The sequence below is a fragment of the Abramis brama genome, assembly GCF_963993115.1.
Source record: "Abramis brama genome assembly, chromosome: 14".
Taxonomy (NCBI): Eukaryota; Metazoa; Chordata; class Actinopteri; order Cypriniformes; family Leuciscidae; genus Abramis; species Abramis brama.
Window position 1 is genome coordinate 26762210 of NC_139976.1, and position 23497 is coordinate 26785706.

At 37.8% G+C, this 23497-nt stretch overlaps 1 protein-coding gene and 1 long non-coding RNA gene across 10 annotated transcripts in view; one reads left to right on the forward strand and one right to left on the reverse strand.

Moving 5' to 3' along the window:
• The window catches only part of LOC311096657 (transforming growth factor beta-1-induced transcript 1 protein-like), a 135133-nt gene that overhangs the window by 46308 nt on the left and 65328 nt on the right, over positions 1 to 23497 (forward strand). For 5 of the 8 annotated variants that reach the window (XM_084135936.1, XM_084135940.1, XM_084135943.1 and 2 more), the window contains one exon: positions 6153 to 6254. The exons of the other annotated variants lie outside the window; for them this stretch is intronic. In XM_084135936.1, the coding sequence (XP_083992062.1) occupies positions 6153 to 6254 (102 nt within the window). The remainder of the gene's footprint in view (positions 1 to 6152; positions 6255 to 23497) is intronic. 8 annotated transcript variants of the gene reach the window in all.
• LOC311096659 lies at positions 10277 to 21917 on the reverse strand. 2 transcript variants are annotated; one of them, XR_014609072.1, is made up of 4 exons: positions 21659 to 21917; positions 16647 to 21500; positions 11730 to 16382; positions 10277 to 11472 (listed from the first exon to the last, which is right to left on the reverse strand). It is a non-coding gene; the product is annotated as an uncharacterized lncRNA (long non-coding RNA). The 2 variants fall into 2 exon arrangements; XR_014609073.1 differs by having other exon boundaries at positions 11730 to 21500.

The following is a 23497-nucleotide window of genomic DNA, read 5'->3' on the forward strand; positions in this document are numbered from 1 at the left end:
CATCCATCCTCCCCTCAATACGGTGCAGTCGTCCTGTCCCCTTTGCAGAAAAGCATCCCCAAAGAATGATGTTTCCACCTCCATGTTTCACGGTTGGGATGGTGTTCTTGGGGTTGTACTCATCCTTCTTCTTCCTCCTGTTGGATTACAAATTTATTAAATGTTTAATTTAGTTTGCAACAGTAAAAGTTGAGTACATTGAAGTTAGCATTTTAAGGTTAGGTTAGGATAATAGTAACAACAGTTTCTGCCAGTCCTGTTTTTCTCTATTGTGTTTTAAAATGAGTCAGATCACTGAGATTCTCACCTTTCGGAGCCCAGACGTTGAATCATTAGGTTGATTGACTTTCACCTTTTGTCTTTAATGTCTCTCGGATGGCTCTTGGAATTGGAGTTCCTGGCCAGTATCAGCATGTGAATAGTTATGCTGATTCAATTGGACTCAGAGTAGGGTGTGTTCCCACTTCATTTGCATGCTTTATTCAGAGTTCCCGCCTCTATGTAATCCCTCCCCCTTGGAATGTATATAACTACAATGCATACTGTATTAGAGTCAGATCATGTTGGAAGTACTACAGCAACGTACAGCGGAGTTCTCAATAAAGAATAACTTCCGTTGAACGCGATCCCAACTGTCTCCTGGTCTCTGCTTCGATGAAAGAAAACTTTACAACAGATGGTGCCGTGACCCGGATGGAGAAAAAGGAAACTCAAAGAATTTTAAGCTCAAAGAACTGAATCTTGAAACTTCAAGCTCAACAAAAGATCTGAAAAAGATTGCCAGACTGAATCTTTCCAGCTTCCTCCAGATTGAAAACTTCAAGCTCCAAAAAGATCTCAATGCCTGACTGAGTTCCAGACTGAATCTTGAAACTTCAAGCTCAAAGATCTCAACAAAGCTGACTGAGTTCCAGACGAAATTTTTCTGTACAACCAACGATTCGGTGAGTTTCACTCCATTCAAAGAACCAATGCAGACCAGTACAAATGTGTTTTTCCTCTGCGCGAGTTTGGTTAACTAAAGATAAGCCTCTAAAAAGTTTTTCTTTTAGAGATGAAATTTATCCTCTGTTGTTGGCAGGGAAGATTAACAGTTGCATGTTAATATTGTGTGTATGCTCTTGCTAGAGAAGACCTATCTGTAAGCTAGAGAAATTTAGTGTCATGTGCTAATAAGATTGTACCCTCTGTTTGTAAGACAGTAGAGAGAAGTTTTTTTAGTGTTTGTTTGTGGTAACAGAAATTCACAAAATGTTTAGGAAAAGTACTAGACAGATTACACCTTTTTGGACAGATAGTGAATTCAAGTCTTTGTTATCAGAGCACATGGACTCCATCGTGACTGAGCCAGTCAGATTGAATTTAACAAAGAAATTTGGCATTGATCCAGACAAAGTATGGTCAATTGAAGATTGTAAGAAGGTACTAGGAGAAAGTATTCGCAAGAACAATGTGAAAGGTATTATCTGTTGTCACAGAGAATTTGGTTTAACACTAGCTACAGAACAGTCTAAGCGCAACTCAGAGCTAGAGAAACAGATCAGACCGTACTAGATTATCTTCTGTGACTAAGAAAGTAAACCGCAACAAAAATGCAGAAAAAACTGATGTGGAAGAAGTTAGTCAGCCTGATAACAATTATCCTGACTTAAAAGCTTTCTTTGAAACAGATGTAGCCGTCCAATCAGTAACTGATGAGCCTGTAGATTCAGTGCAGGTTTGTGGGGCTAGGAGAAGATCTCAGGGAACTGAAAGTGTTACTCCCAACTCTTCTGTTGTCCAAATACAAACTGTTGCCAAAACATCTTTAGGTCCTAAGGATATAGATAGACTCTCCCAGAGTTTACTCTCAGCACGCACACATTTTTCTGAATTTAGAAAAGCATTGATCAGTAAAATGCGTCTTTATGACATGTCGTTGGCAGAAGTTACACAGCTGATATCACAAATTCTAACTGAATCTGAATTCAACAGTTTTGAGTCTGCTGTTACTTCCGAACTTCAACATGTCAGTAAAGGCGATTTGAGAGAAGGTGTTTTGAAAATCCTAAAGAATATCTTAGGACCCAAAATCGATTGGTCGAAAATTACTAATTGTGTACAGAAGAAGGGTGAAACGGTTTGTGAGTACACATAACGATTATGTCAGTCAGCTGCAGTGTACAGTGGAATTGCAGACACGCCAGAGAAGGTTTTAGGTGATAATGGCCCTTTGGTTCGCACATGGTTTCATTGTCTTTTGCCAGAACACAGAATGGCGTTGCCTTACTTAAACATCACATGGTGTACAAGAACCCTGCAAGACAACTTGGACAGTTTAGTTACTTGGGAAAGAGACTGTCAAAGAGAGAGTAAGAATTGCAGCAGTTTCTGTTATGGTCATCTCAGAGAAGAAAAAGAAACGCAAATGTCCAAGAGAAGCCAGTTGTTCTTACTGTGGCAAGCACGGACATTTTGGAAAAGAATGTAGAAAAAACAAAAATAACTTAAGACAAGTTAACAATGTTATGCAGCTTTTACTACATTTGTTTGCTACTTTGAAGCAACCCCTCCCCTCGTCATTGGACTCGTGGGTAAGCTTTTTGAGGTGTTAACCATTTGGGCTGTGATTGCTTAATCTCCCCAGTAACTTACAACAAAGATGAAAGAGTTATTGACTGTCACAGCCTTTGTTTGGGGGGCATTCAGTATACTCACAGCCTTAAATGTTATACTGCAGAACATTACAATCAGACACCATCCTCTGTTAATGATGTTTATTAGGACTGATGTTTCACTGGAGAATGGAAATGTGCCAATTTTCTCACACACTGTACAGTGTGTACACAACACAGGGACAGAATAGGACACACGGACAAGTGAGGTGCCCTGGGAAGAACTGAATGCAACAGGCTTCGGGGGTGAACCCAGGGTGAAGACACTACCTCATAGGCCTTTCCCGATTTAGTCCATCCTTACCTCACTGGTCTATAGGTGTCAAAACAATTAAGAAATAGGGAAAGAATGAAACAACAACAGCAGACTCTAAAAAAAAAACCATACAACTCTAGTGTTTGAAGAAATACTGCTCTCTGTTTTTCTGTTTTCTGTCTTACAGTGTGCAGATAAAACTTGATGGCTTTTCCGAGGTCCATATGCAAAGACCGTCTCATCTGCGTATGAAGCCCCAACCTCAAGAAGACAACCAGACCCACTGCTGAACGAACTATCACAAAAGAAAATGAAAAATACACAACGCAGAGAATTCACGGACCCTAAATTGCATGTTTTGTTTCTGTGTCAGCATGCAATTACAGATGAACAACACAGATCATGCGTGTGCCTGTAATTTTTTCAAGTTACAAGAATGAACTTTTAAGTGTTTAAATTTGTATTTTTGTGAGAGTTATTAGAACTCTCAAAGGGGGAAATGTTGGATTACAAATGTATTAAATGTTTAATTTAGTTTGCAACAGTAAAAGTTGAGTACATTGAAGTTAGCATTTTAAAGTTAAGTTAGGATAATAGTAACAACAGTTTCTGCCAGTCCTGTTTTTCTCTATTGTGTTTTAAATGAGTCAGATCACTGAGATTCTCACCTTTCGGAGCCCAGACGTTGAATCATTAGGTTGATTGACTTTCACCTTTTGTCTTTAATGTCTCTCGGATGGCTCTTGGAATTGGAGTTCCTGGCCAGTATCAGCATGTGAATAGTTATGCTGATTCAATTGGACTCAGAGTAGGGTGTGTTCCCACTTCATTTGCATGCTTTATTCAGAGTTCCCGCCTCTATGTAATCCCTCCCCCTTGGAATGTATATAACTACAATGCATACTGTATTAGAGTCAGATCATGTTGGAAGTACTACAGCAACGTACAGCGGAGTTCTCAATAAAGAATAACTTCCATTGAACGCGATCCCAACTGTCTCCTGGTCTCTGCTTCGATGAAAGAAAACTTTACAACACTCCAAACACGGCGAGTGGAGTTTAGAACAAAAAGCTCTATTTTTGTCTCATCAGACCACATGACCTTCTCCCATTCCTCCTCTGGATCATCCAGATGGTCATTGGCAAACTTCAGACGGGCCTGGACATGCGCTGGCTTGAGCAGGGGGACCTTGCATGCGCTGCAGGATTTTAATCCATGACGGCGTAGTGTGTTAATAATAATAATAATAATTAATTACATTTATATAGCGCTTTTCTAGGTACTCAAAGCGCTTTACATGAAAGGGGGAATCTCCTCAACCACCACCAATGTGCAGTATCCACCTGGATGATGCGACGGCAGCCATATTGCGCCAGAACGCCCACCACACACTAACATACTGGTGGAGAGGAGACGGTGATGAAGCCAATCAGTATATGGGGATGATTAGGAGGCCATGATGGACAGAGGCCAAGGGGCAAATTTGGCCAGGATGCCGGGGTTAAACCCCTACTCTTTTTCGAAGGACATCCTGGGATTTTTTAATGACCACAGAGAGTCAGGACCTCGGTTTAACGTCTCATCCGAAGGACGGATGTTACTAATGGTTTTCTTTGAGACTGAGGTCCCAGCTCTCTTCAGGTCATTGACCAGGTCCTGCCGTGTAGTTCTGGGCTGATCCCTCACCTTCCTCATGATCATTGATGCCCCACGAGGTGAGATCTTGCATGGTGCCCCAGACCGAAGAAGAGATTGACCGTCATCTTGAACTTCTTCCATTTTCTAATAATTGCGCCAACAGTTGTTGCCTCCTCACCATGCTGCTTATATTGTCCTGTAGCCCATCCCAGCCTTGTGCAGGTCTACAATTTTATCCCTGATGTCCTTACACAGCTCTCTGGTCTTGGCCATTGTGGAGAGGTTAGAGTCTGTTTGATTGAGTGGACAGGTGTCTTTTATACAGGTAATGAGTTCAAACAGGTGCAGTTAATACAGGTAATGAGTGGAGAACAGGAGGGCTTCTTAAAGAAAAACTAACAGGTCTGTGAGAGCCGGAATTCTTACTGGTTGGTAAGTGATCAAATACTTATGTCATGCAATAAAATGCAAATTAATTATTTAAAAATCATACAATGTGATTTTCTGGATTTGAAGAGTACCTATGATAAAAATTACAGACCTCTACATGCTTTGTAAGTAGGAAAACCTGCAAAATCAGCAGTGTATCAAATACTTGTTCTCCCCACTGTATATTTTAACTGTGTGCTGAAAATGATCTTTGTAGCAATGCATTGAAAGTATACTTTCAAAATACATTATAGTATACAATTGTATTTTGTACAAAGTATAGCTACGTTTTATTTGTCTAATAAAGTACATTTGTTATTGAAGACAAAATATGCAATTTGTAGTATTTGGAATAAGCCAGAGGTATTAATGAGCCTATACTTTTTACTCAAACATATCACACCACGATAGCCTCGCGGGCAAGGGTGCCTATATGTGCTTCAGGAGACCTGAGTTCGAGGCCTGGCTCATGGACCTTTCCTGATCCCATCCCTCCTGTAACTGATTACATCTCATTAATTTGATTACTTTTCTAAATTTCTAACAAATGTTTTCAATTGTTAATCATTTTCAAACATTTAAACCAGGCTGGGTTAACCTCTAAAATCAGAGATAGTTATATTTAAGAGAAAACACACAATTCTAGAACAGCATATTGTACTAAAAGCATGTTTTTCTTCTTACTGATATAAAAAATTGTCAAAATCTACTTTTTTTTTTTTTTTTGTGGTAATATTTTTTACCACTGTGTGTGTGTGAAGGGAAAACATTGTACCATATAAGGCCTAATATTGATTTCTCAATAACAAAAGCAAGAATAGATTCAGAACAGAACAGACTCCCCCAGTGTAGCTTTCATAACATGCATGATATATATATATATATATATATTTGTTTTTATAAAGTTATAATCCACCTAAAATGTTGTTTAGACTCAATGACCAATCGCTGTGTTAGTGGTGGACAAACTAATAGAGAGATTTGTCCACTAGGTGGCGCTTAATGTTAGAATTCATCATAGAAAATGCTTTCTCTGGGTTCGACATTGAAACCTCCGATGTCAATAGCACTTTAATAGTTGGCAAACATATTTTGAACTGAACTGAACTATACACTGAACTGTTTGCATCCTTTTCTGAATTCTGGTTGAAATGTTTTTTTGTTTTTGTTTTCAGCACTGGAATGCATTTTTATCACTCGCCATGGTGGCAACTCTCAGACAGGTTGTAGCCTAAGGCTTTCAGCAGCAGTGTGGATTGATGTAATTGGCAGATGTGGTGAGCTGCAAATTCAAACAAAAGAATCAATCAAAAGCATCAGAATAGCATCGCTTTACTAAACAGTCTGATTACACTGCATTCAGCACAAACTCTGCTACAATAATGTGTGTAGCATTTATGTAAAAGTTTATAGTTTTGAGAAAATTACGTTTATGTGTTGTAAGTGAAAAAAATATATTTTTAAGTCACTGAAATAAGGCCATAAAACCCATACTGAATATTTGTTCACAAGACTTTTGAGAACTGGACTTTGTAGCCTAGAATTTTTTGCTTCAAAACGATGTAAAAATAATCCTACCCACTCATTCACATTAAATAATATATTGATTAAAAATTTGTAAGACCTGTTTTGTGTAATTTGTATCATGAATATTGATATGTTTCACACTTGGGAAAACAATGACCCCCTAGTAAAAAATCAGGTGGGACTGTGAGGGAACTAGAAGACAGAATGTGAGGAGATTAAAATAATGGCTTTTTGATTGTTTGTTTTTTATTTAAAACACAACATAATTAAAATATACATAACAAAGAACAAAAAGGTACATTATCAAGCACACTGATCTAAACACAGAAACTTTAACAGTCATACACCTTTGTGCCATTCCCAAAACAATTCCTGTTCCAAGGTGTTTGCTTTTTCGTTTGCCATGAAAACTGCCCTGCCATCAGTAGTCAGTGATGGAGCTTATTTGACCATGTTCATGTAGAAGCTTGCTGATGTTTGTACAGCGCTCTCAGAGAAAAACAGTTTGAAGAGACTCATGTGAAAGTTTGAGTCAGCAGGACTCACCAGTGGCATCTGGTCCTGCTGGTCATGCTGACATCATGAGCAACTAGGGCTGCATGATTTGACGAAAACAAATCTAATTGCGTTTTTTTCTGGTTAAAATTGCTATTTTAAATTCACCCAAAAATTTTATTAAAATTAAAAAATCACAATATAAAGAACACCAGATTTGTTGTGCCTCCGGGTAGGGCTGCATAATATAACAACAACAACAACAACAATAATAAAAATAATAATAATAATTAAAAAAATGCAGACGGCCTTTTACTATAAATCAATAGTAGGCCTGTCAACCTGTATGCATTTTGAGTAGCGGGTACGCATTTTGACCTCAAAGTATGCTGGTACGATTTGTCACTCTAAACTACGCAAAAACCTGGTGATGCCTCTGTGCACACGCAGAAGGAGTTCGACCAATCACAGCGCTGGGTTCATTCCCCAAATAGCAAGCGGGGATGATTGACAAATGCGGAAACTCCTTTCATTAAAAAGAGATTGCATATAGACAGCAACACAAAAATCCCGCTTGATCCCCCTTCCACTCCCGCCGTCTGACTGATTTCTTCAGCGAGGACAGTACAGTAGTCACGGTGCTTCTAACTCCTTAAGGTAAACAAGCTGGGGTGTATGTGGACAGTTGAAATATTGAATTGAGTTAACTTAATCCTCTGGATTTGACGATTAATCTAAAATACTCCATTCATAGTCAGAATGCATCATTCAGCCTTGCAAATTATAAAATGCTCAAGTAATGCTGAACAATAAATCTAAATAAAATTGAAATCACTACATGGCATAGTGATTATGAAAGTGCTGTGATTTGTGGATGAATGACAAGTGCGAGTCTGGAGAAACAGGCGTTTATTTTTCATCCTCAGTGTTGAGAACCATAGCCTACATGTGTTACGTTATTGTGTTAACCTGGGGTCGGTGGTCGCGCCGGCGCGATCACCTCGCTTTTTTTCTTATCAGACTCAAATAACTCTGTTGATTTTTGTCATACAGGCAAGTGTTATACATCCTTCAAAACTGTTAAATGTCTACGTTTATTTGTGTAAACTCATAATAAAAACAAAATGTTCTGCTTTTCGTAAAATAAAGAAAATAAACATGATGCACGTTCTGCCGTCTCTCTCAGTGTGAAGTTCATTCTGAAACGCGACAGAAAATGAACTGTAACTCAGTGAATACTTGCCACCCATACGTGAGAGATATGTTTTTAGAAAGTTTGAAATGTCTATTTTTAAATGTTAATCATATCAAAAACAAGCAAACAGTGTATGCAACTTTGTTGCATTTTCCTGTTATCTCTGTAAAGCTGCTTTGAAACCATCTGTATTGTAAAAAGCGCTATATAAATAAATGTGACTTGACTTGTTTAAGTAATCCATATGAAAGCAACGAGATGTAGTTTCTCAAGCGAGTGCTCATTATCTCTAATGTGACCACACCCACGTGCGCATGAGCGATTCACATGCAAATAGTCCACGTGAAGGAACGCAAACCTGTAAACGCCCTCATTACCTCAAAACAAAGCATACAACTTCATCAGTCCTCTGCTCTTAATCGAGTTTGGAAGACTGAGTTTACCTTGGCTTTACCTCAGAAGAAGAAGAAGAATGCGATTTGAAGATAAGATTTTTAAGGTAAGAAATGTGTAACTATCACTTTTAATAGTTAGCGTGTTATTGTTGCATAAACTTCACATCGTACTAGTTGAACTGGTGCCAGACTAAAATGTATGAAATCGATGGCAACATGTTGAAATATGAACTATAGGCAGGTAGGCAACCTTTCAATGCTAAATAAATATCCATGTATGACACAAAGATGTTTTAAGCTTGATAATATAAAACACAGCATGATATAAAAGTAGGCTAGTATGAGTGTTTACATTAACATGATGAATATTATAATGTTTAGACCCGTGTTTACTGTTAAATACTATGTTCGTGGATATCTGTTCAAACGTAGATGTTTATAATGTGGTAACAATAATGTAAAGCATTGTAAGTTTGGGTCTCTCGCGCTGTGCATTTGAAAGCAAAACGCGCCAAACATTAGGCCACGTTTTTACTCTAATCTCATTTCATAACATCATAACGAATGATAACATTTGAAGTAACATATGCTAATCCATATATGTTTCTCCAGTGTAGTGTACTGAAGTGTTCCTTTTTATTGATTTATCGTTATAGCCCGTGTGCATTTCTGTAAAGTAATGATTATTATTGTTATTATTATTTTATGCAGCCCTACAAGTATATGCCTACAAGTCACAACAAACCTGGTGTTCATTATATATATATATATATATATGAATATTTGTGAATTTTAAATTGCAATTTTAACCAGAAAAATCACAATTAGATTTTCTTTCCCAAATCATGCAACCCTATAGTTTCTCCTGATATCAGCATGTTCACAGTCTTTTTATTTTTTATACAGGGACCAGATGACACTGATGACATAAACATCCACACGAGTCTCTGTACATGAACATGGTAAAATGAAGCAAACACCTTGGAAATGGGCACAAAGGTGTGTGACTGTTCATGTCTCTCTGTTTAGATCAGTGTGCTCAATAACGTGCCTTTTTGTCTTTTGTTTCTTAGGACTGTGTTGTGTTGTAAATAAATCCAAACAATCAAAAAGCCATTCTTTTAATCTCTCCTCATTCTTTGTTTATAGTTTTCTCACAGTCCTACCTGATAGGGCCATTAGGGGAGAATATTTGTCTTCCCAGGTGTGAAACACCTCAATATTCATGATGATTTACGCTTCCTCACATACAGCTTTCTTACACAAAACATGTCTTACAAATTTTAAATCAATATATTGTTTTATGTGAATGAGTGGGCAGGATGATTTTCACATAGTTTTGAAGTAAAAACTCTAGACTACATGATATAACTTTCAAAAGTCTTATAAAATATAATAGTCAGTATGGGTTTTATGGCCTTATTTCAGTGACAAAATAAGCCTTGTTTTTTTCACAAACCACGCATAAATGTCATTTTCTCAAAACTACAAACTTACATACAAATTGTTCACATATTATTGTAGCAGAGTTTGTGCTGAATACAGTGTAATTAGACTTAAGCCATGGAAATGTTACAAGTAACAGAAATAAGCACAAATGTCAGAGCATGTCAGAACAACTCCAGGGCCCGGAAAACACATCAGACCCCAGAGTGTTAACCCCTTTAGGTACAAAGATCACCAACAGACCCAGATTATTGTTGTTCAACATTCGCTGCATGTTAAAACATCACACTCTTACTTGGTCTAGACAAACTGAGTATCATTAGAAATATTTAAGACTCCCGCTTTCATATTTGACCACTGTGTATGATAAAACTAGGTTGCAGTGACATTCATTTCTTAATTTATGTCAGGACCCAGACAACAAATTAGGTCTTGCCGACGTCGGGACGCATGTGCCTGCCCGACATAAAGTGCCTCGGTGAGATGTCTTATGGAGATTGGTAGCTAATCGGCAAGACATCGGGAAGATGGTGGCATTAGAATGATCGCCGACCGTGAGCCAACGTAAACCCGACATGATCGCCGACCGTGAGCCAACGTAAACCCGAAATAATTATGACCTATGCGGCGCGATCCTACTAGAGCGGCGAAAAGCATTCAGACGCCTCCCTCCCTTTGACTTAACACTGGAACAGCTGATTTTCGGCTGCATCGCTGGAAACGCCACAGCATGCTTGAAAATCAGCTGTTCCAGTGTTGAGTCAAAGGGAGCGAGGCGTCTGAATGCTTTTCGCCGCTCTAGTAGGATCCCACCGTTATATTAGGTCTTATTGATTTGTTTAGGCTAACTGCTGTCAGATTGTGATCCAAGGACACAAGTTTCCTATTGTGTATCAACAACACTCAATAACAGTTTATGTGATGTGTTAATCATAAAATTTCTTCCCTAACAATTTGACAAGAGCTAGTTGAGAAGTAGGCAGTTTAAATTGAAAGTAAGTGATTGTTTATGTGTAGGGTGTATTTCATACACAATCTGACAACCTGGGAAATGTCAGTCTAACAGAAAAAAAAAATGGATCAGTGATTTTAAAATTAAGTTACAGGAGTTTTCCGGGAGAAAAAAACGAAGGGCACCGGGAGATGGACCTTGAAAATTTATTTTTCACTTTGTTTTTGCAAAAGCAGTATCATTTATTTTAACACTCCACAAATCACACATAGAAAACTACAACAACAAAAAAATTCCCTCCAAAATAGTAAATAAAATAATAAAAAGAAAAATCAGTCCAATCAATTATTTCACTTAAGATGCTTGCTCGCCCCGCCTTTGCCGCCCCTCATTCCTGTCCCTGCTCAGCTGCAGCCAGTTTCTCACGGTCATCTCTACGTCAGCCTCAGTGGAATTTTGTTGGGCAGGATTTCTTAACACAGCATCTAAACAAAAAAACAAAAAATAAAGCAACGGGGAAAAAATAAGTCAGTAGCACAAAAGTCTATATCTTCGTTTGATTGTTTCTATAAAGACAATTCAGAAAAGTCAGAGCATTTTACAAAAAAAAAACTTAAAAGACATTTGGTTGAGAATAGTGTGAGGACAGTATATAAATATCAAGAACAACTGATATAAATACAGACACCACATATGGGATGAATAGTGACAGAATGTTGCTTCAACACATTGTAGGACTTACTCAGGAGTACCTGATGAATAGGCCGTGATTTAAGGCCTTTCTTCTGACAGACAGACAGACAGAGAGAGAGAGACAGACAGAGAGAGAGAGAGAGAGAGAAATTTTGAAATTTACAATCACTTTATTAAAAACAATTATCCTTTAACCATTCAACAATTAAATAAATTACATCAATTCTCTTACAAAAACAATTTGTCCATCAACAACTGAGCATAAAATGCTACAACACCACTGAATTTCAAAAACACTTATCGTACTCATTAATCTATGAAAATTAAAATCAATAAGGATTCTTGCTTTTACCATATTTCTAAAAACAAAAACAACATCTTGTCCTGACTTTTCTTCTATCTTATTTCTTCTAGTAATATAAATAGCATATTTGGCTTGTCCCACCATAAAATTAATAACATGACATTTTGACTTTTGTTTAGAACTATAACCAAAACCAAGAATAAAATCTTTCTTTGTAAAACAAATATTAAAATAATCAAAAAGAACTTTTAACAGCTCAAAAAGAGAATCAAGTCGATTACAATCCATAAAACAATGAAATATGGTTTCCCTCTCCAAACAAAAAGGACATTTGTCGCTTACAGTGGGGTTTATAGTGGATACAAATGCATTCACAGCTATAGCTCCATGTAAAATTCGCCATTGTAGGTCACCAAGTTTTTTTGTTAATGGTGGTTTGTAAATTGCTCTCCATACAGGTTTAATTTCATTGTTAATTCCTAACTTTTTTCTCCATACTGTATCTGTTTTCAAACTTAAATTGTGTTGATTAATAACTTTTACAATACATTTATACAAAGTTTTTCCGTCCACTGTACAAAAATCAATATATTCATTCATTTTAGTACATAACAGAGAGCAATTGAAAACATCCCCATCAATAGTGGGAAGAATTTCAATATCTGGAAAAAGATCTTTGTTATCAGGAACTAAAGTCCCCGCACCAAACTCCTCTAAAAGAGTCTTCTCTTCATCAGTTAAAACCATATTTAGTTTATCAAGATACTTCTTAGCAAACCGTTCTGATCGAATCCCTAAAAGGGTAACAATTTGTTCAGATCTTTTCAGGTCATATCCTGATTCATTAACAATATATTTTAACTTAAAGATCCTTTTACTCCATAACAATTCAGTTAATCCAGGAAAATCAGGCCCAGAAACATCAAACCGAGCTCCAAAAATAAGCGGCTCTTCCAACAACCAATGAAGAGAAATTGCCGGTTCCATCCACCGATTTTGAAAAAGACCCCACACTTTAAACAAACCTTGATAGAAAACAGGAATTCCAGTTAAATTCAATCTTCTATAATCCATTAAAAACAATGTTAAATCCATGTCCATATTGCCCACTCTCCTCAAGATGCTTAATGCCAGTGGTCTCCATGCAAGTGTATAAGGTCCCATTAAAATCTTCTGTATAAATTGGAGACGGTAAGTGGCTCTTCTGCTTACAAGGTTTACTAGTCCTTGCCCTCCATCCTCCTTAGGCAAATACAAAATGCTTTGAGTAGTCCAATGATAATTGTCCCAAAAAAAGTTCACTAGTTCTCTTTGAATGTCCGCAAGAAGCGTATTTGGAGGGTCCACACAAGCAAATTTATGCCACAATGAAGATGCCACCAGATTATTAATAACAAGAATACGCCCCCTATACGATATCTGGGGGAGAAGCCATTTCCATTTTTCGAATCGTCCTTTTATTTTCTCAAATAACCCTTCCCAGTTTTTCTTTACGAAACTCTCATTCCCCAGATAAACACCAAGATATTTTAACCCTCCTCTTTTCCAACGTAAACCTCCAGGTAAAGTGGGAGGAACTCCACTCCAATTCCCCACTAATAGAGCTTCGCTTTTCCCCCAATTGACCTTAGCAGAAGAAATACATTTAAAATCATCAACAATTTTCCCCATCTTATCTACATCATCTTTTCCATTTACAAAAACAATAACATCATCAGCATAAGCAGACAAATATAAAGGATTATAACAATTGGGAAAAACTAGACCTTCTAAATGATCTCTTAACTTTTGAAGTAAAGGTTCAATAGCTAGGGTATATAACATACCAGACATTGCACATCCTTGCCTAACTCCTCTCTGAACTTTAAAAGGAGCACTCAAACCACCATTAATCTTAAGGACACTCTCAACGTTACAATACATAGTCTTAATCATTGATATAAAAGAAGGACTAAAACCAAAAGCTTCCAAAGTATTCCATAAAAACAGATGTTCAACTCTGTCAAAAGCTTTCTCTTGATCGAGAGAAATCAAGCCACAATTAATTCCAAATAATTTAGAACCATCCAAAACATCTCTAATTAAAGCAATATTATCAAAGATGGACCTGTTAGGAATGCAATAAGACTGGTCAGAATGAATCAATTGGCTTAAAACTTTACTAAGTCTTAAAGCCAACACTTTAGACAAAATTTTGTACTCTGAACATAAAAGTGAAACTGGGCGCCAATTGCTGATGCACTGAAGATCGCCTTTCTTAGGCAACAGTGTAATGACTGCTCTTCTGCAGCTTAGAGGCAACACTCCTCTTTTCAGACTGTCATTAAAAACTGCCAGCAAATCCTCTCCCATGATGGGCCATAGAGCTTTATAAAACTCAACAGTTAGCCCATCAATTCCTGGGGATTTACCATTTTCCATGGTCATCATGGCAGAATGCATCTCTTGCAATGACAAAGTCTGCTGTAGATCATTGTTGGACTCTTCATCCACCTTTGGCAGTCCATCCAAGAAATAATCAGCATCTGCATCCCACTCCACAAGTTCAGATTTATAAAGGTCAGAATAAAAACTAACCACACAGCTTCTTATATCAGCAGGCTCAGTCAATTCTTGTCCTGTAGCTGACCGTAAAGAATGTATTATTTTACTCTGACCTTTTTTCATTTCCAAATTAAAAAAGAATTTTGAAGGAGCATCCATTTGAGACACAGTTTCAAAACGCGAACGAACTAGAGCTCCTTGTGCTCTTATTCCCAACAGGTCTGCCAACACTGCTTTTTTCTTTTTCAAGTCATCAATATGATTTTTACTATAATTTTTGGATGTTATTACATCCTGTAAAGCCCCAATTTCCGTTTCTAAATTTTTCATTGACTGAACTATGTCCCGAGTAACATTAAGAGTGTACTTTTGACAGAAATCCTTTATAAGGATTTTACTACAATCCCACCATTGTTGCAAAGAAGCATAACAAAGTTTTTGCTGTTTAATACTTTCCCAAAAAAAAGTAAAACTTTCTATAAAATTGTTATCACTTAACAATGAATTATTAAAAATCCAATATGCACTTTTGCACTTAACACACTTAATAAAAACACTGCACAGAACTAAGTTATGATCGGAAAACCCCACTGGAATAATTTTACAAATTTTAAAAGAATTGCGTTGGTGCTGAGTACTGTAAATTCTGTCAAGTCGTGCTAAAGAGATTAAGTGTTCAGTACTATGAGCCCAAGTATACTGTCTGACACCTTGATTCATACTTCTCCATATATCACATAAATCATGGGTTTCTATAAGTTGTATTAAAGATTTCTGAGAAGCAATACTTGGTTCTATATGATTCCTATCAAGTGTATTGACAGTACAATTAAAATCTCCGCCTATAAATAACAACTCTTCAGGCTTTAACCCTTTCAAAACAACATCTACTTTTTTAAGGAAAAGAACTCTTTCTGATCCTTTATTAGGTAAATATAAATTCATAAGTACCATAATCGTTTTCTCAAATTTAGCTTTAATTTTTAAAAACCGACCTTCAATTATTTCATCTACTTCACAAGATAAAGGTAAAAAGTTTTTTGAGAATAGAACAGCAACCCCCCCACTAATAGAGGATTTGTGACTTAAAACAATCTGCCCATCCCATTCTTTTCTCCAATCTATCTCATTTTTAGAATCACTATGCGTCTCCTGTAGGAACACAATATCAATCTGTTTTTGTCTGATAAACTCAAAAAGCATCATTCTTTTATGACTATCTCTGGCACCATTTAAGTTTAAAGTGCCAATTTTAAAATTTGTCATTTTTTACCCGTTGGCAAATTCATCATCCTTGATTTTTTTTTTAAGTTTGTTCACAATTTTTCTGAGACGATAAACCTCTACATCTTGAAAAGCTCCTTCTTTTGTTAAATACCTCACGTCATTTGTAAATTGTTTAAAATCAGGAAAAAAATCTTCGACTAGTACACCTTTCATTCCCTTTGTTTCTTGCAGAAATCTGCTAATGTCTTCAGCTTTATACAAACAACTCAAGTTTTCGCTTTGAGAAGTAAAAGACAAGTTAGAACACTGAGACAAATTTGAATCAGAGGAATTCCCATCACTGTCAGAACCCACATTCTCACTACCACCATCATCTCTCCTTACTTGTTTAAAAACCTTTCCACAGCTTTTTTTCTTTCTTTTAACTGGGATTTTGAAGACAGATCCCACTTCTGTCTCAAAACCAACCACATTGCCTTCAACATCCATTTCCTCAATGTCTGCTACACAAATGTTTTCAGATTGCTCAAACTGTTCATCAGACAGTTGAGAGGTGTCACTTTTACACGGTTTAGCAACATTCTCTGTTGTGCTAGACTCGATTCCATCAGCTACAACAAAACCCGACTCTTCAGTGACTTCTGCGGTCGTACCGGCGCTCTCCGCGTCACCCGCGCTCTCCGCAGAAGTAACCGCAGAAACTACTTGTTCCGAGCTTGTGCTCGCACCCGCACTCTCGGTTTTATTCGGGCACTCTCGAACAAGATGTCCGATTTTATTACAACTAAAACACTTAATTGTAATATCAGATGTTGCAAACACTGTATAATCGAACCCATCAATTTTAAACTTAAAAATCAAATCAATCTCGTCAGTGCCGTTTTTCAGCACCATGAAAACTTGTCTTCTAAACGAGACTAGATGTTTGACCAGCGGTGACTTACACCCTAAAGGGATTTTTCTAATAGGGGAGACCAACTTTCCATAACGAGATAATTCTTGCATCAGTACTTCGTCTTTGATAAACGGAGGTACATTGGACAGTATTACTTTTTTAGACGGACTGCTCAAAGGCAGAACGGGTACTAGCGAACCATTCAACACCACACCACTTTGTACAACCTCGTTTGCCTTTTCAATTGACTTAAAAAAAATAACGATTGCACTGTTCATCCGCGATGCCGAGACGATATTATCATGTCCTACAATCTCTCCCACAGCCAAACAACACTGTTCCACACTAATTTTAGAATCTACTTTTACTCCATGACGACGGGTTAGATTTTCATAACTCATTGCGTCTCGACTCGTCATGCTTCCCAGCTCAACGCTGGTTGCAGACGCAACCTCCCCTAAATACGAACAGCCAAACGATTCAACACATACAAGACAAACACACACACACACAAAAAGATAGAAGATAGAAAAAAAGTTCCTAGCACACAGCTACAAACACACTCACCCTCACCACGCTCCGTTCACTCCCAACAATCACACCGGAAGTGAGAGAGAGAGAGAGAGAGAGAGAGAGAGAGAGACACAGACAGACAGACAGAGAGAGAGAGAGAGAGAGAGAGTGAGACAGACAGACAGACAGAGAGAGAGACAGACAGAGAGAGCCTCTAGCCTACCATAACACAGAGTAAGAAGTACAGACACATAAAACACATCATACACTAAAATATGTCTTACTTTGAGGGGTCCTGTGTTATGTGGAAGGCCTGGGCAGGATGGGGTTTCACGACACTGCGGCATGTTTGTGTTCACAGACACTTGAAACACAAAGATTAAAAAGGTTAAAACAAAGATTAATGATTCTTTCAGGTAATCAGTGTCAGATCATATCGGATTCAGTCAGAATGACCATGCTCTCGGGTCAAACTAACTTGACTGTATGTAGTTTTAGACTAAGACAGCTAGTCTGATTGCAAGAGAACAGACTAGATGACTATACTGGACTGGTCATGTAACCGCATGTAACGTGTGTGACAGCTTTAATTGCTTACAAAGTTGTTTTACAGACTCTGTTCTGTGTCTGCGTGTTAATTCAGGGTACCCCCAGGATCCTCCAACTTAAATTCAAGGCTTTTTAAGACCTTTTTAATACCATTTCAAATGAAATTCAATGCCAACTTCGTACCAATTCCGACAGAAGTATGAGGGGAAAATGTCAAATCTGTATACATTTTAAACCCTAAAAAATAATTATGTACAAGTAGACTATTTGAATTAAATAAAACATTTTATTTAAATTATCAGTCATATTTAATACATACGCAGCAGCATTGTAGCGTGCACGTGTGTAGGCCAATGTTAATTTTGGCAGCCATTTTTGATTTAGTCTTACTCTTCATCTTCAGACGAAAATACTTATTGGTCTTAGTCACATTTGAGTCATTCTGCCTTTCATAGTTTTAGTTGACGAAATGTGTTTGCATTTTTTGTCAACTTTTAGTCATTACTTTTAGTCAAACTGCAGTTACTTTAATTTTGGTAACTATTTTATATGTAGTCTTTAGACAGAAAATGTCATAATTATTCTCTCTAGGCCAATTCGATTAAGCTTATGAGAAATTAAAATTAAGCTAACAGGCTGTATTGACATTGCACTCTTTAGCAGTAGCACTTGTGCAATTCTACATATCCCTTTTCCTTAGTTCTCCAATTTTTTTTAGAGTGCCGTACCCCCTCTCTTCCACGACTGCAGTCACATCTTTCCATTAAGGGACAATATTTGCCCCATTTAATCGATTTTTCCATTTCATTTTTCACCTTTATAATACTTTTAAAAATAAATAATGCTTTAAATAAAACAATGTTCAATAAATATTCAATGTTAAAAAACGTTTAATATTAATAAAAATATGATATTAAAATCGCCAGTAGGTGGCGGTAACTCATTGTCTTTGTCAAAGCCACAGATTTTGTTGCAAAATAGAGCAATAAGCCTGTTTAAAATTTAGCACATCACTTAATATTACCTTTTTTTTTTTTTTTTTTTTTTTTTACTGTTGTATAAAATCAATGTCACATTTGAAATCGTGTGGATAGTTGGGAAACATTGCATTCTTGCTCGCATAATGATCAACATTAAAAACACTGCTGTATATCAGCCTGCATTTTGATCGCAGATTTAGTCGCACAAACAGCGCAAGCGGCTCGTGACAGATATTCTCAAATGAAGATCGCTGAACTCCAGCTTGTCTGTGTTTTCAGATCATCCGCGCTTCTTCAACAATGTAGAGAGAGCGCGCGTGGATGGTTGTGGCCAGATACTACTGAAAAGACCGGGTAGAAAACATGCTCTTTTAACCTGTCTATGCTTTTAACAGAAAAGCTCTGATTAGTAACCATCGTAACGGGTGCGCGCGCTTTCGCGCGTTCTTCTATGACGTGAAGCGCGAGGTGCACTCAACGTTACGCGACTAATTTTTAATTAGTCTACATTAGTAACAGCTAATTTTGTTACGGTATGAATTTAATCATAGAAAAGGCAAAAAAAAATTAAGACCTTTGTAACGAAATTCAAGACTTTGTATACCAAATTCAAGGCTTTTAAGGCCTTAATTTGAGATTATCAAATTTAAGACTTTTTCAATGCTTTTAAGACCCCGCGGGTACCCTGTAATTAACTTACATTCAGGAGAGCACATCCCTTCATCACGGGGTGTGTCTTGCTGCCAATCATCTTGTGGCACTAGGAAATACAGAAAAAGGCCCGTTACACAAAGAACAGCATCACCCAGGTCCAACTAACAGAGCTAAACGAGTGACCCCACAGCAGTGGTTCTCAAACTTTTTCTGTCATTTTTGTCATTCCCCATTATGTATAGGACTGTGCTGTGTGTTCTGTGTATTTTGTGTTTGTGTGTGTGTGTGTGTGTGTGTGTGCCTGTCTCGGTGTGTTCTTCATCTGCATGCTAAATAGATTACGTTCAGGAGAGCCCAGCCATTCATATTCGGCTTCCTGCTGCCAATGGCTGCTGCAAAGCACACAGGCCTTCGTTATTATCCGGTGTCACTAGAAAATACAGAAAAACTAAATTATTGGAGTGAACAGTAAGTCAAGTTTATCACAATTAGATAAACTAATGTCAGTGGGCTGAGTAATTGCCACACATTTCTATCAGCAGCAACTCATCTTAACCCAGGTCAAAATAACAGAGCTAACCCAGTGTCACTCCACATCAGTGGTTCTCAAACTTTTTCTGTCATTCCCCACTTTGCATAGAACAGAGCTGTGCTCTGTGTCTTTGTGTGTGAGTTTGCGAGTGTGTGTGTTAGTGTTAGTAAGTTCATTAATACTTTTTTTCAATCTGATTTCAGTTCACTACCTCACCATCTGTGTCGCCAATTCCCCTTAATTGTCTCCAGAATGTGCGTACGCATGGGTCAGAGTTTACTTACATGTGCGCACATTCTCAAGTTTTTTTTTTATAGATCACAACATTTGCGTGGGAAGTGGCGTACGCATGTTTTCAGCCCCGTTTTGTGTGTACGTACGCACGCTTTATAAATGAGGCCCCAGCTGATTTAATGTGGTTATCAGTGTTTAGAGGGAAATACAATGAAAATCTAAAGCGTTACCAAAGCCTTTTACAAACATCATGTTATTTAAGCAATATCGCTCGAGTAGGAGTGTGATATAGAGCTCTATATCATCACGGCTGTGATTAGACCAGAGGCTGCAGGCCTAAATGACTAACCTTAAAACAAGAGATGCCAGGAAACAACTCTGGAGGCAGTGGAGGACGAAGTAAAATCTAATAAATTCAAGAAAGAACATTAATATGTTACTCGCAATTGTTGACACACAATATTACAGTACAGTCATTACCAAATGTTGAGAATTATGTTATTATGAATATCTAAGACAAATCAAAAGTCAAACTCAAAGAATGGACCAGGCAGTTAAAAAAAAAATCTTAGGATGCCAATAATCAAGACAAGCATACAGGGGAAAGTTATTACACATGTGTGTATCGATATATATGTGCAAAATAACTTTAACTAGATTAATTAAAGATAGTGTTTCCCATTTAGGGCTGGGCGATACAACGATAACGATATCTATTAATATCATACCTGTCAAGTATCCCGTTTTGGCCGGGAAAGTCCCGTATTTTACTCTTCTTTCCCGCCGTCCTCCCGTATTAGTATTTTCCCGTAAATCTCCCGGTTTTTAACCTGCGTTATTAAAAAATAATAATAGGCTACCCCGGGCCCGGGCGGAGTAAAAAACAAAACAAAAAAAACATTCCTAATCTGAGTCTGTCAGTAGCCTCGCGATAACTGCCACCTGCAGTAGCCTACTACAGGTACTGTAGGTGGCAGTTGTCGCGAGGTTAGTGTGTGAGGTCAGATGATGAGTGACAACCCTTACAGTCTATGGTGACAACGCGGGAAAAAACAGAAAAAAAAAAAAAACAGAGACGGATGATGGACGCTACTACAGAGACGGAAGGCACACATAGTATTTGTAGTATTTATATTTCTGCTCGCGGTGGGCGCCGGAAAATTTCCCTTATTTTCAAATCCAAAACTTGACAGGTATGATTAATATCTTTATCAATAACGATTGAAAAATGTCCGATATAGTGCTCAAAAGTCGACAATTGGGAATTTACATCATTAAAAGAAGTCTTTAGTTGTCTTTGAGGTTAATTAAAACACATACTTACTGTACAAAGGCAAAGATGCTGTGTAAAATGGTTCTGAACAGAGCCTTTGGGGTGTATGTAGCTCCTGTTGAGAAAAAGAAACATGAAAAGGAGTCAAATATATCGCAAATGCCTTTGTGAATTAATATGCACTCAGTTTTAATTTATCTTTATTGACTAAAACAGTATGTTAAGAACATGGCAAATCAGAACTGTAGGATGACTTCTAGATTGATCACTTACAAAAATCAGATGAAAATCGATCACTGAAAAAACAGAAAAGACAATTATTCTATTTTGTTTAAATTACAAAGGTTAATAAAGGCTCTATTTTATGATAGGTGTGTGTCCAAAAAACCACTTACTTCACTTACTATCACTTTACTACTTCATAACCACTTCTTTGTCTGACTGTCTACAGTGGCTGCGTGCTTGTACTAAACTGAGCTCTTTGATTGACAGGTCTACTTTTAACGTTACCATAGAAACGCACAACAAAAGAGCTGCCTTTAATTTTAAGCATGTCACTTAAGACAAAATCATTAAAAATGCCTTCAGAGTGTAAGGGGTTATTATAAAAGGACAGATGTCATGTTTGTGTGGAAAAAAGACAGTCCGTCAATTTTATGACCGTTTATTAGTTTAACCTGGCTGTTTACCGAATGATTCTTGTTCTGTCCTCAGTTTGTAAATTGTTTTTTGCTATAAGTTCAATTTCATGCTTGATAATTATTTTGTTTATTATAAGAAAAGAGACACAGGTATTTTGTAATGTAAGAAGAGTCTTTATTTTGAAAGAGCTTTTATTTTGACATTACCTTCCTGTTTACGTATGGGTGATCCCATGAGCTTCCGGTCCTTGAGCTTGCCAGAACCGTAATGTTACCGGCACGAAGCGCGTCGGGATATTCCTGATGTTTCGCTCCCGAATCTTGTTTGTCCCACACTCGTAAGGCGGCAATGTCTGTAAGTGTCTAACTTGAGTGATGATGTAAATTGTATGTTTTGTGTAGAGGTAAACTTAATGAGCACGATGTAACGTCAACTTGAGAATGTATATCAGTAGCTACGTTACGTTGTTAACGTTCGTCTTTTGTTAATTAGCTAACTCATACTCTGTTAGCGTGCTAGTTATTGCACATTTTCTATTAAGCTAACGTGACTGTTTAAAGCTGGTAAATGGTGAAAGTTATATCTTGTACTTGCGAGGCAGGCTCCTAAGTATATTTTGTATTCTGTTTATTACAGTTTTACTCGATTTTCACTTGCAACATTGGAAAATAAAGGAGCAAGGCGCTCGCGTCCTGGCTCGTGGAAACGAGTTTGGCTTGCTGTTGAGTCTGTGTTCACGCACCTAGCTCACACACAGACAGGGACAGTACAGTAAAAAGACAACCAGCGTGGGTGCAAGGGATAACGCAAGAACTCCAACATGGCGTCTGAATCGAAATCTAGAGATGAAACAAAGCCTGAAGCAAGCCCGCTACCACGTCCATCGTCTTCAAAGTCTTCGGTTCACTCGAGAGCCAGCTCAAAACGCTCGTCCTCTTCAAGATCTTCTGTCATGGAGGCTGCCGCCAAAGCTAGAGCCGCAGCTGAAGCAGCGCTCACCAAGGCATCTTATGCTAAGCGACAGGTAGAAATGAAAAAGGAACAAGCTAAGCTAGATCTACAAAAGGCCACATTAGAAGCAGATTTGGAGGCATTGGCGTATGAAAGGGATGCAGAGGCAGCGCGGGTTGAAGCTGAAGTCTTAGAAGCAGCTGTAGCTATGGGGAATGAAGATGTACAAAGTCTAAGAAGTGTGGTTTCGCCACAAGTGATTCGACAGCGCACCGAAGAGTATGTGCAATGCCAGCCACGGATTAGCGTACAGTCTTCTTCCTCACCGCATCACTATGAAATGCAGCACACAGTGAACAGTCCTCCATGTCAGTCAGCACATAGAACTGTAGAGGTAAAGCCCCCACTCAGAGACTTCAGACCCTTTGCACATGAGCCCGCACATGCAGCTGAACAATCCCCAACCTCAAAACCGTCGCACAGTCCATACAGACATGATCAGCCTCCTCTTTGCCCTGA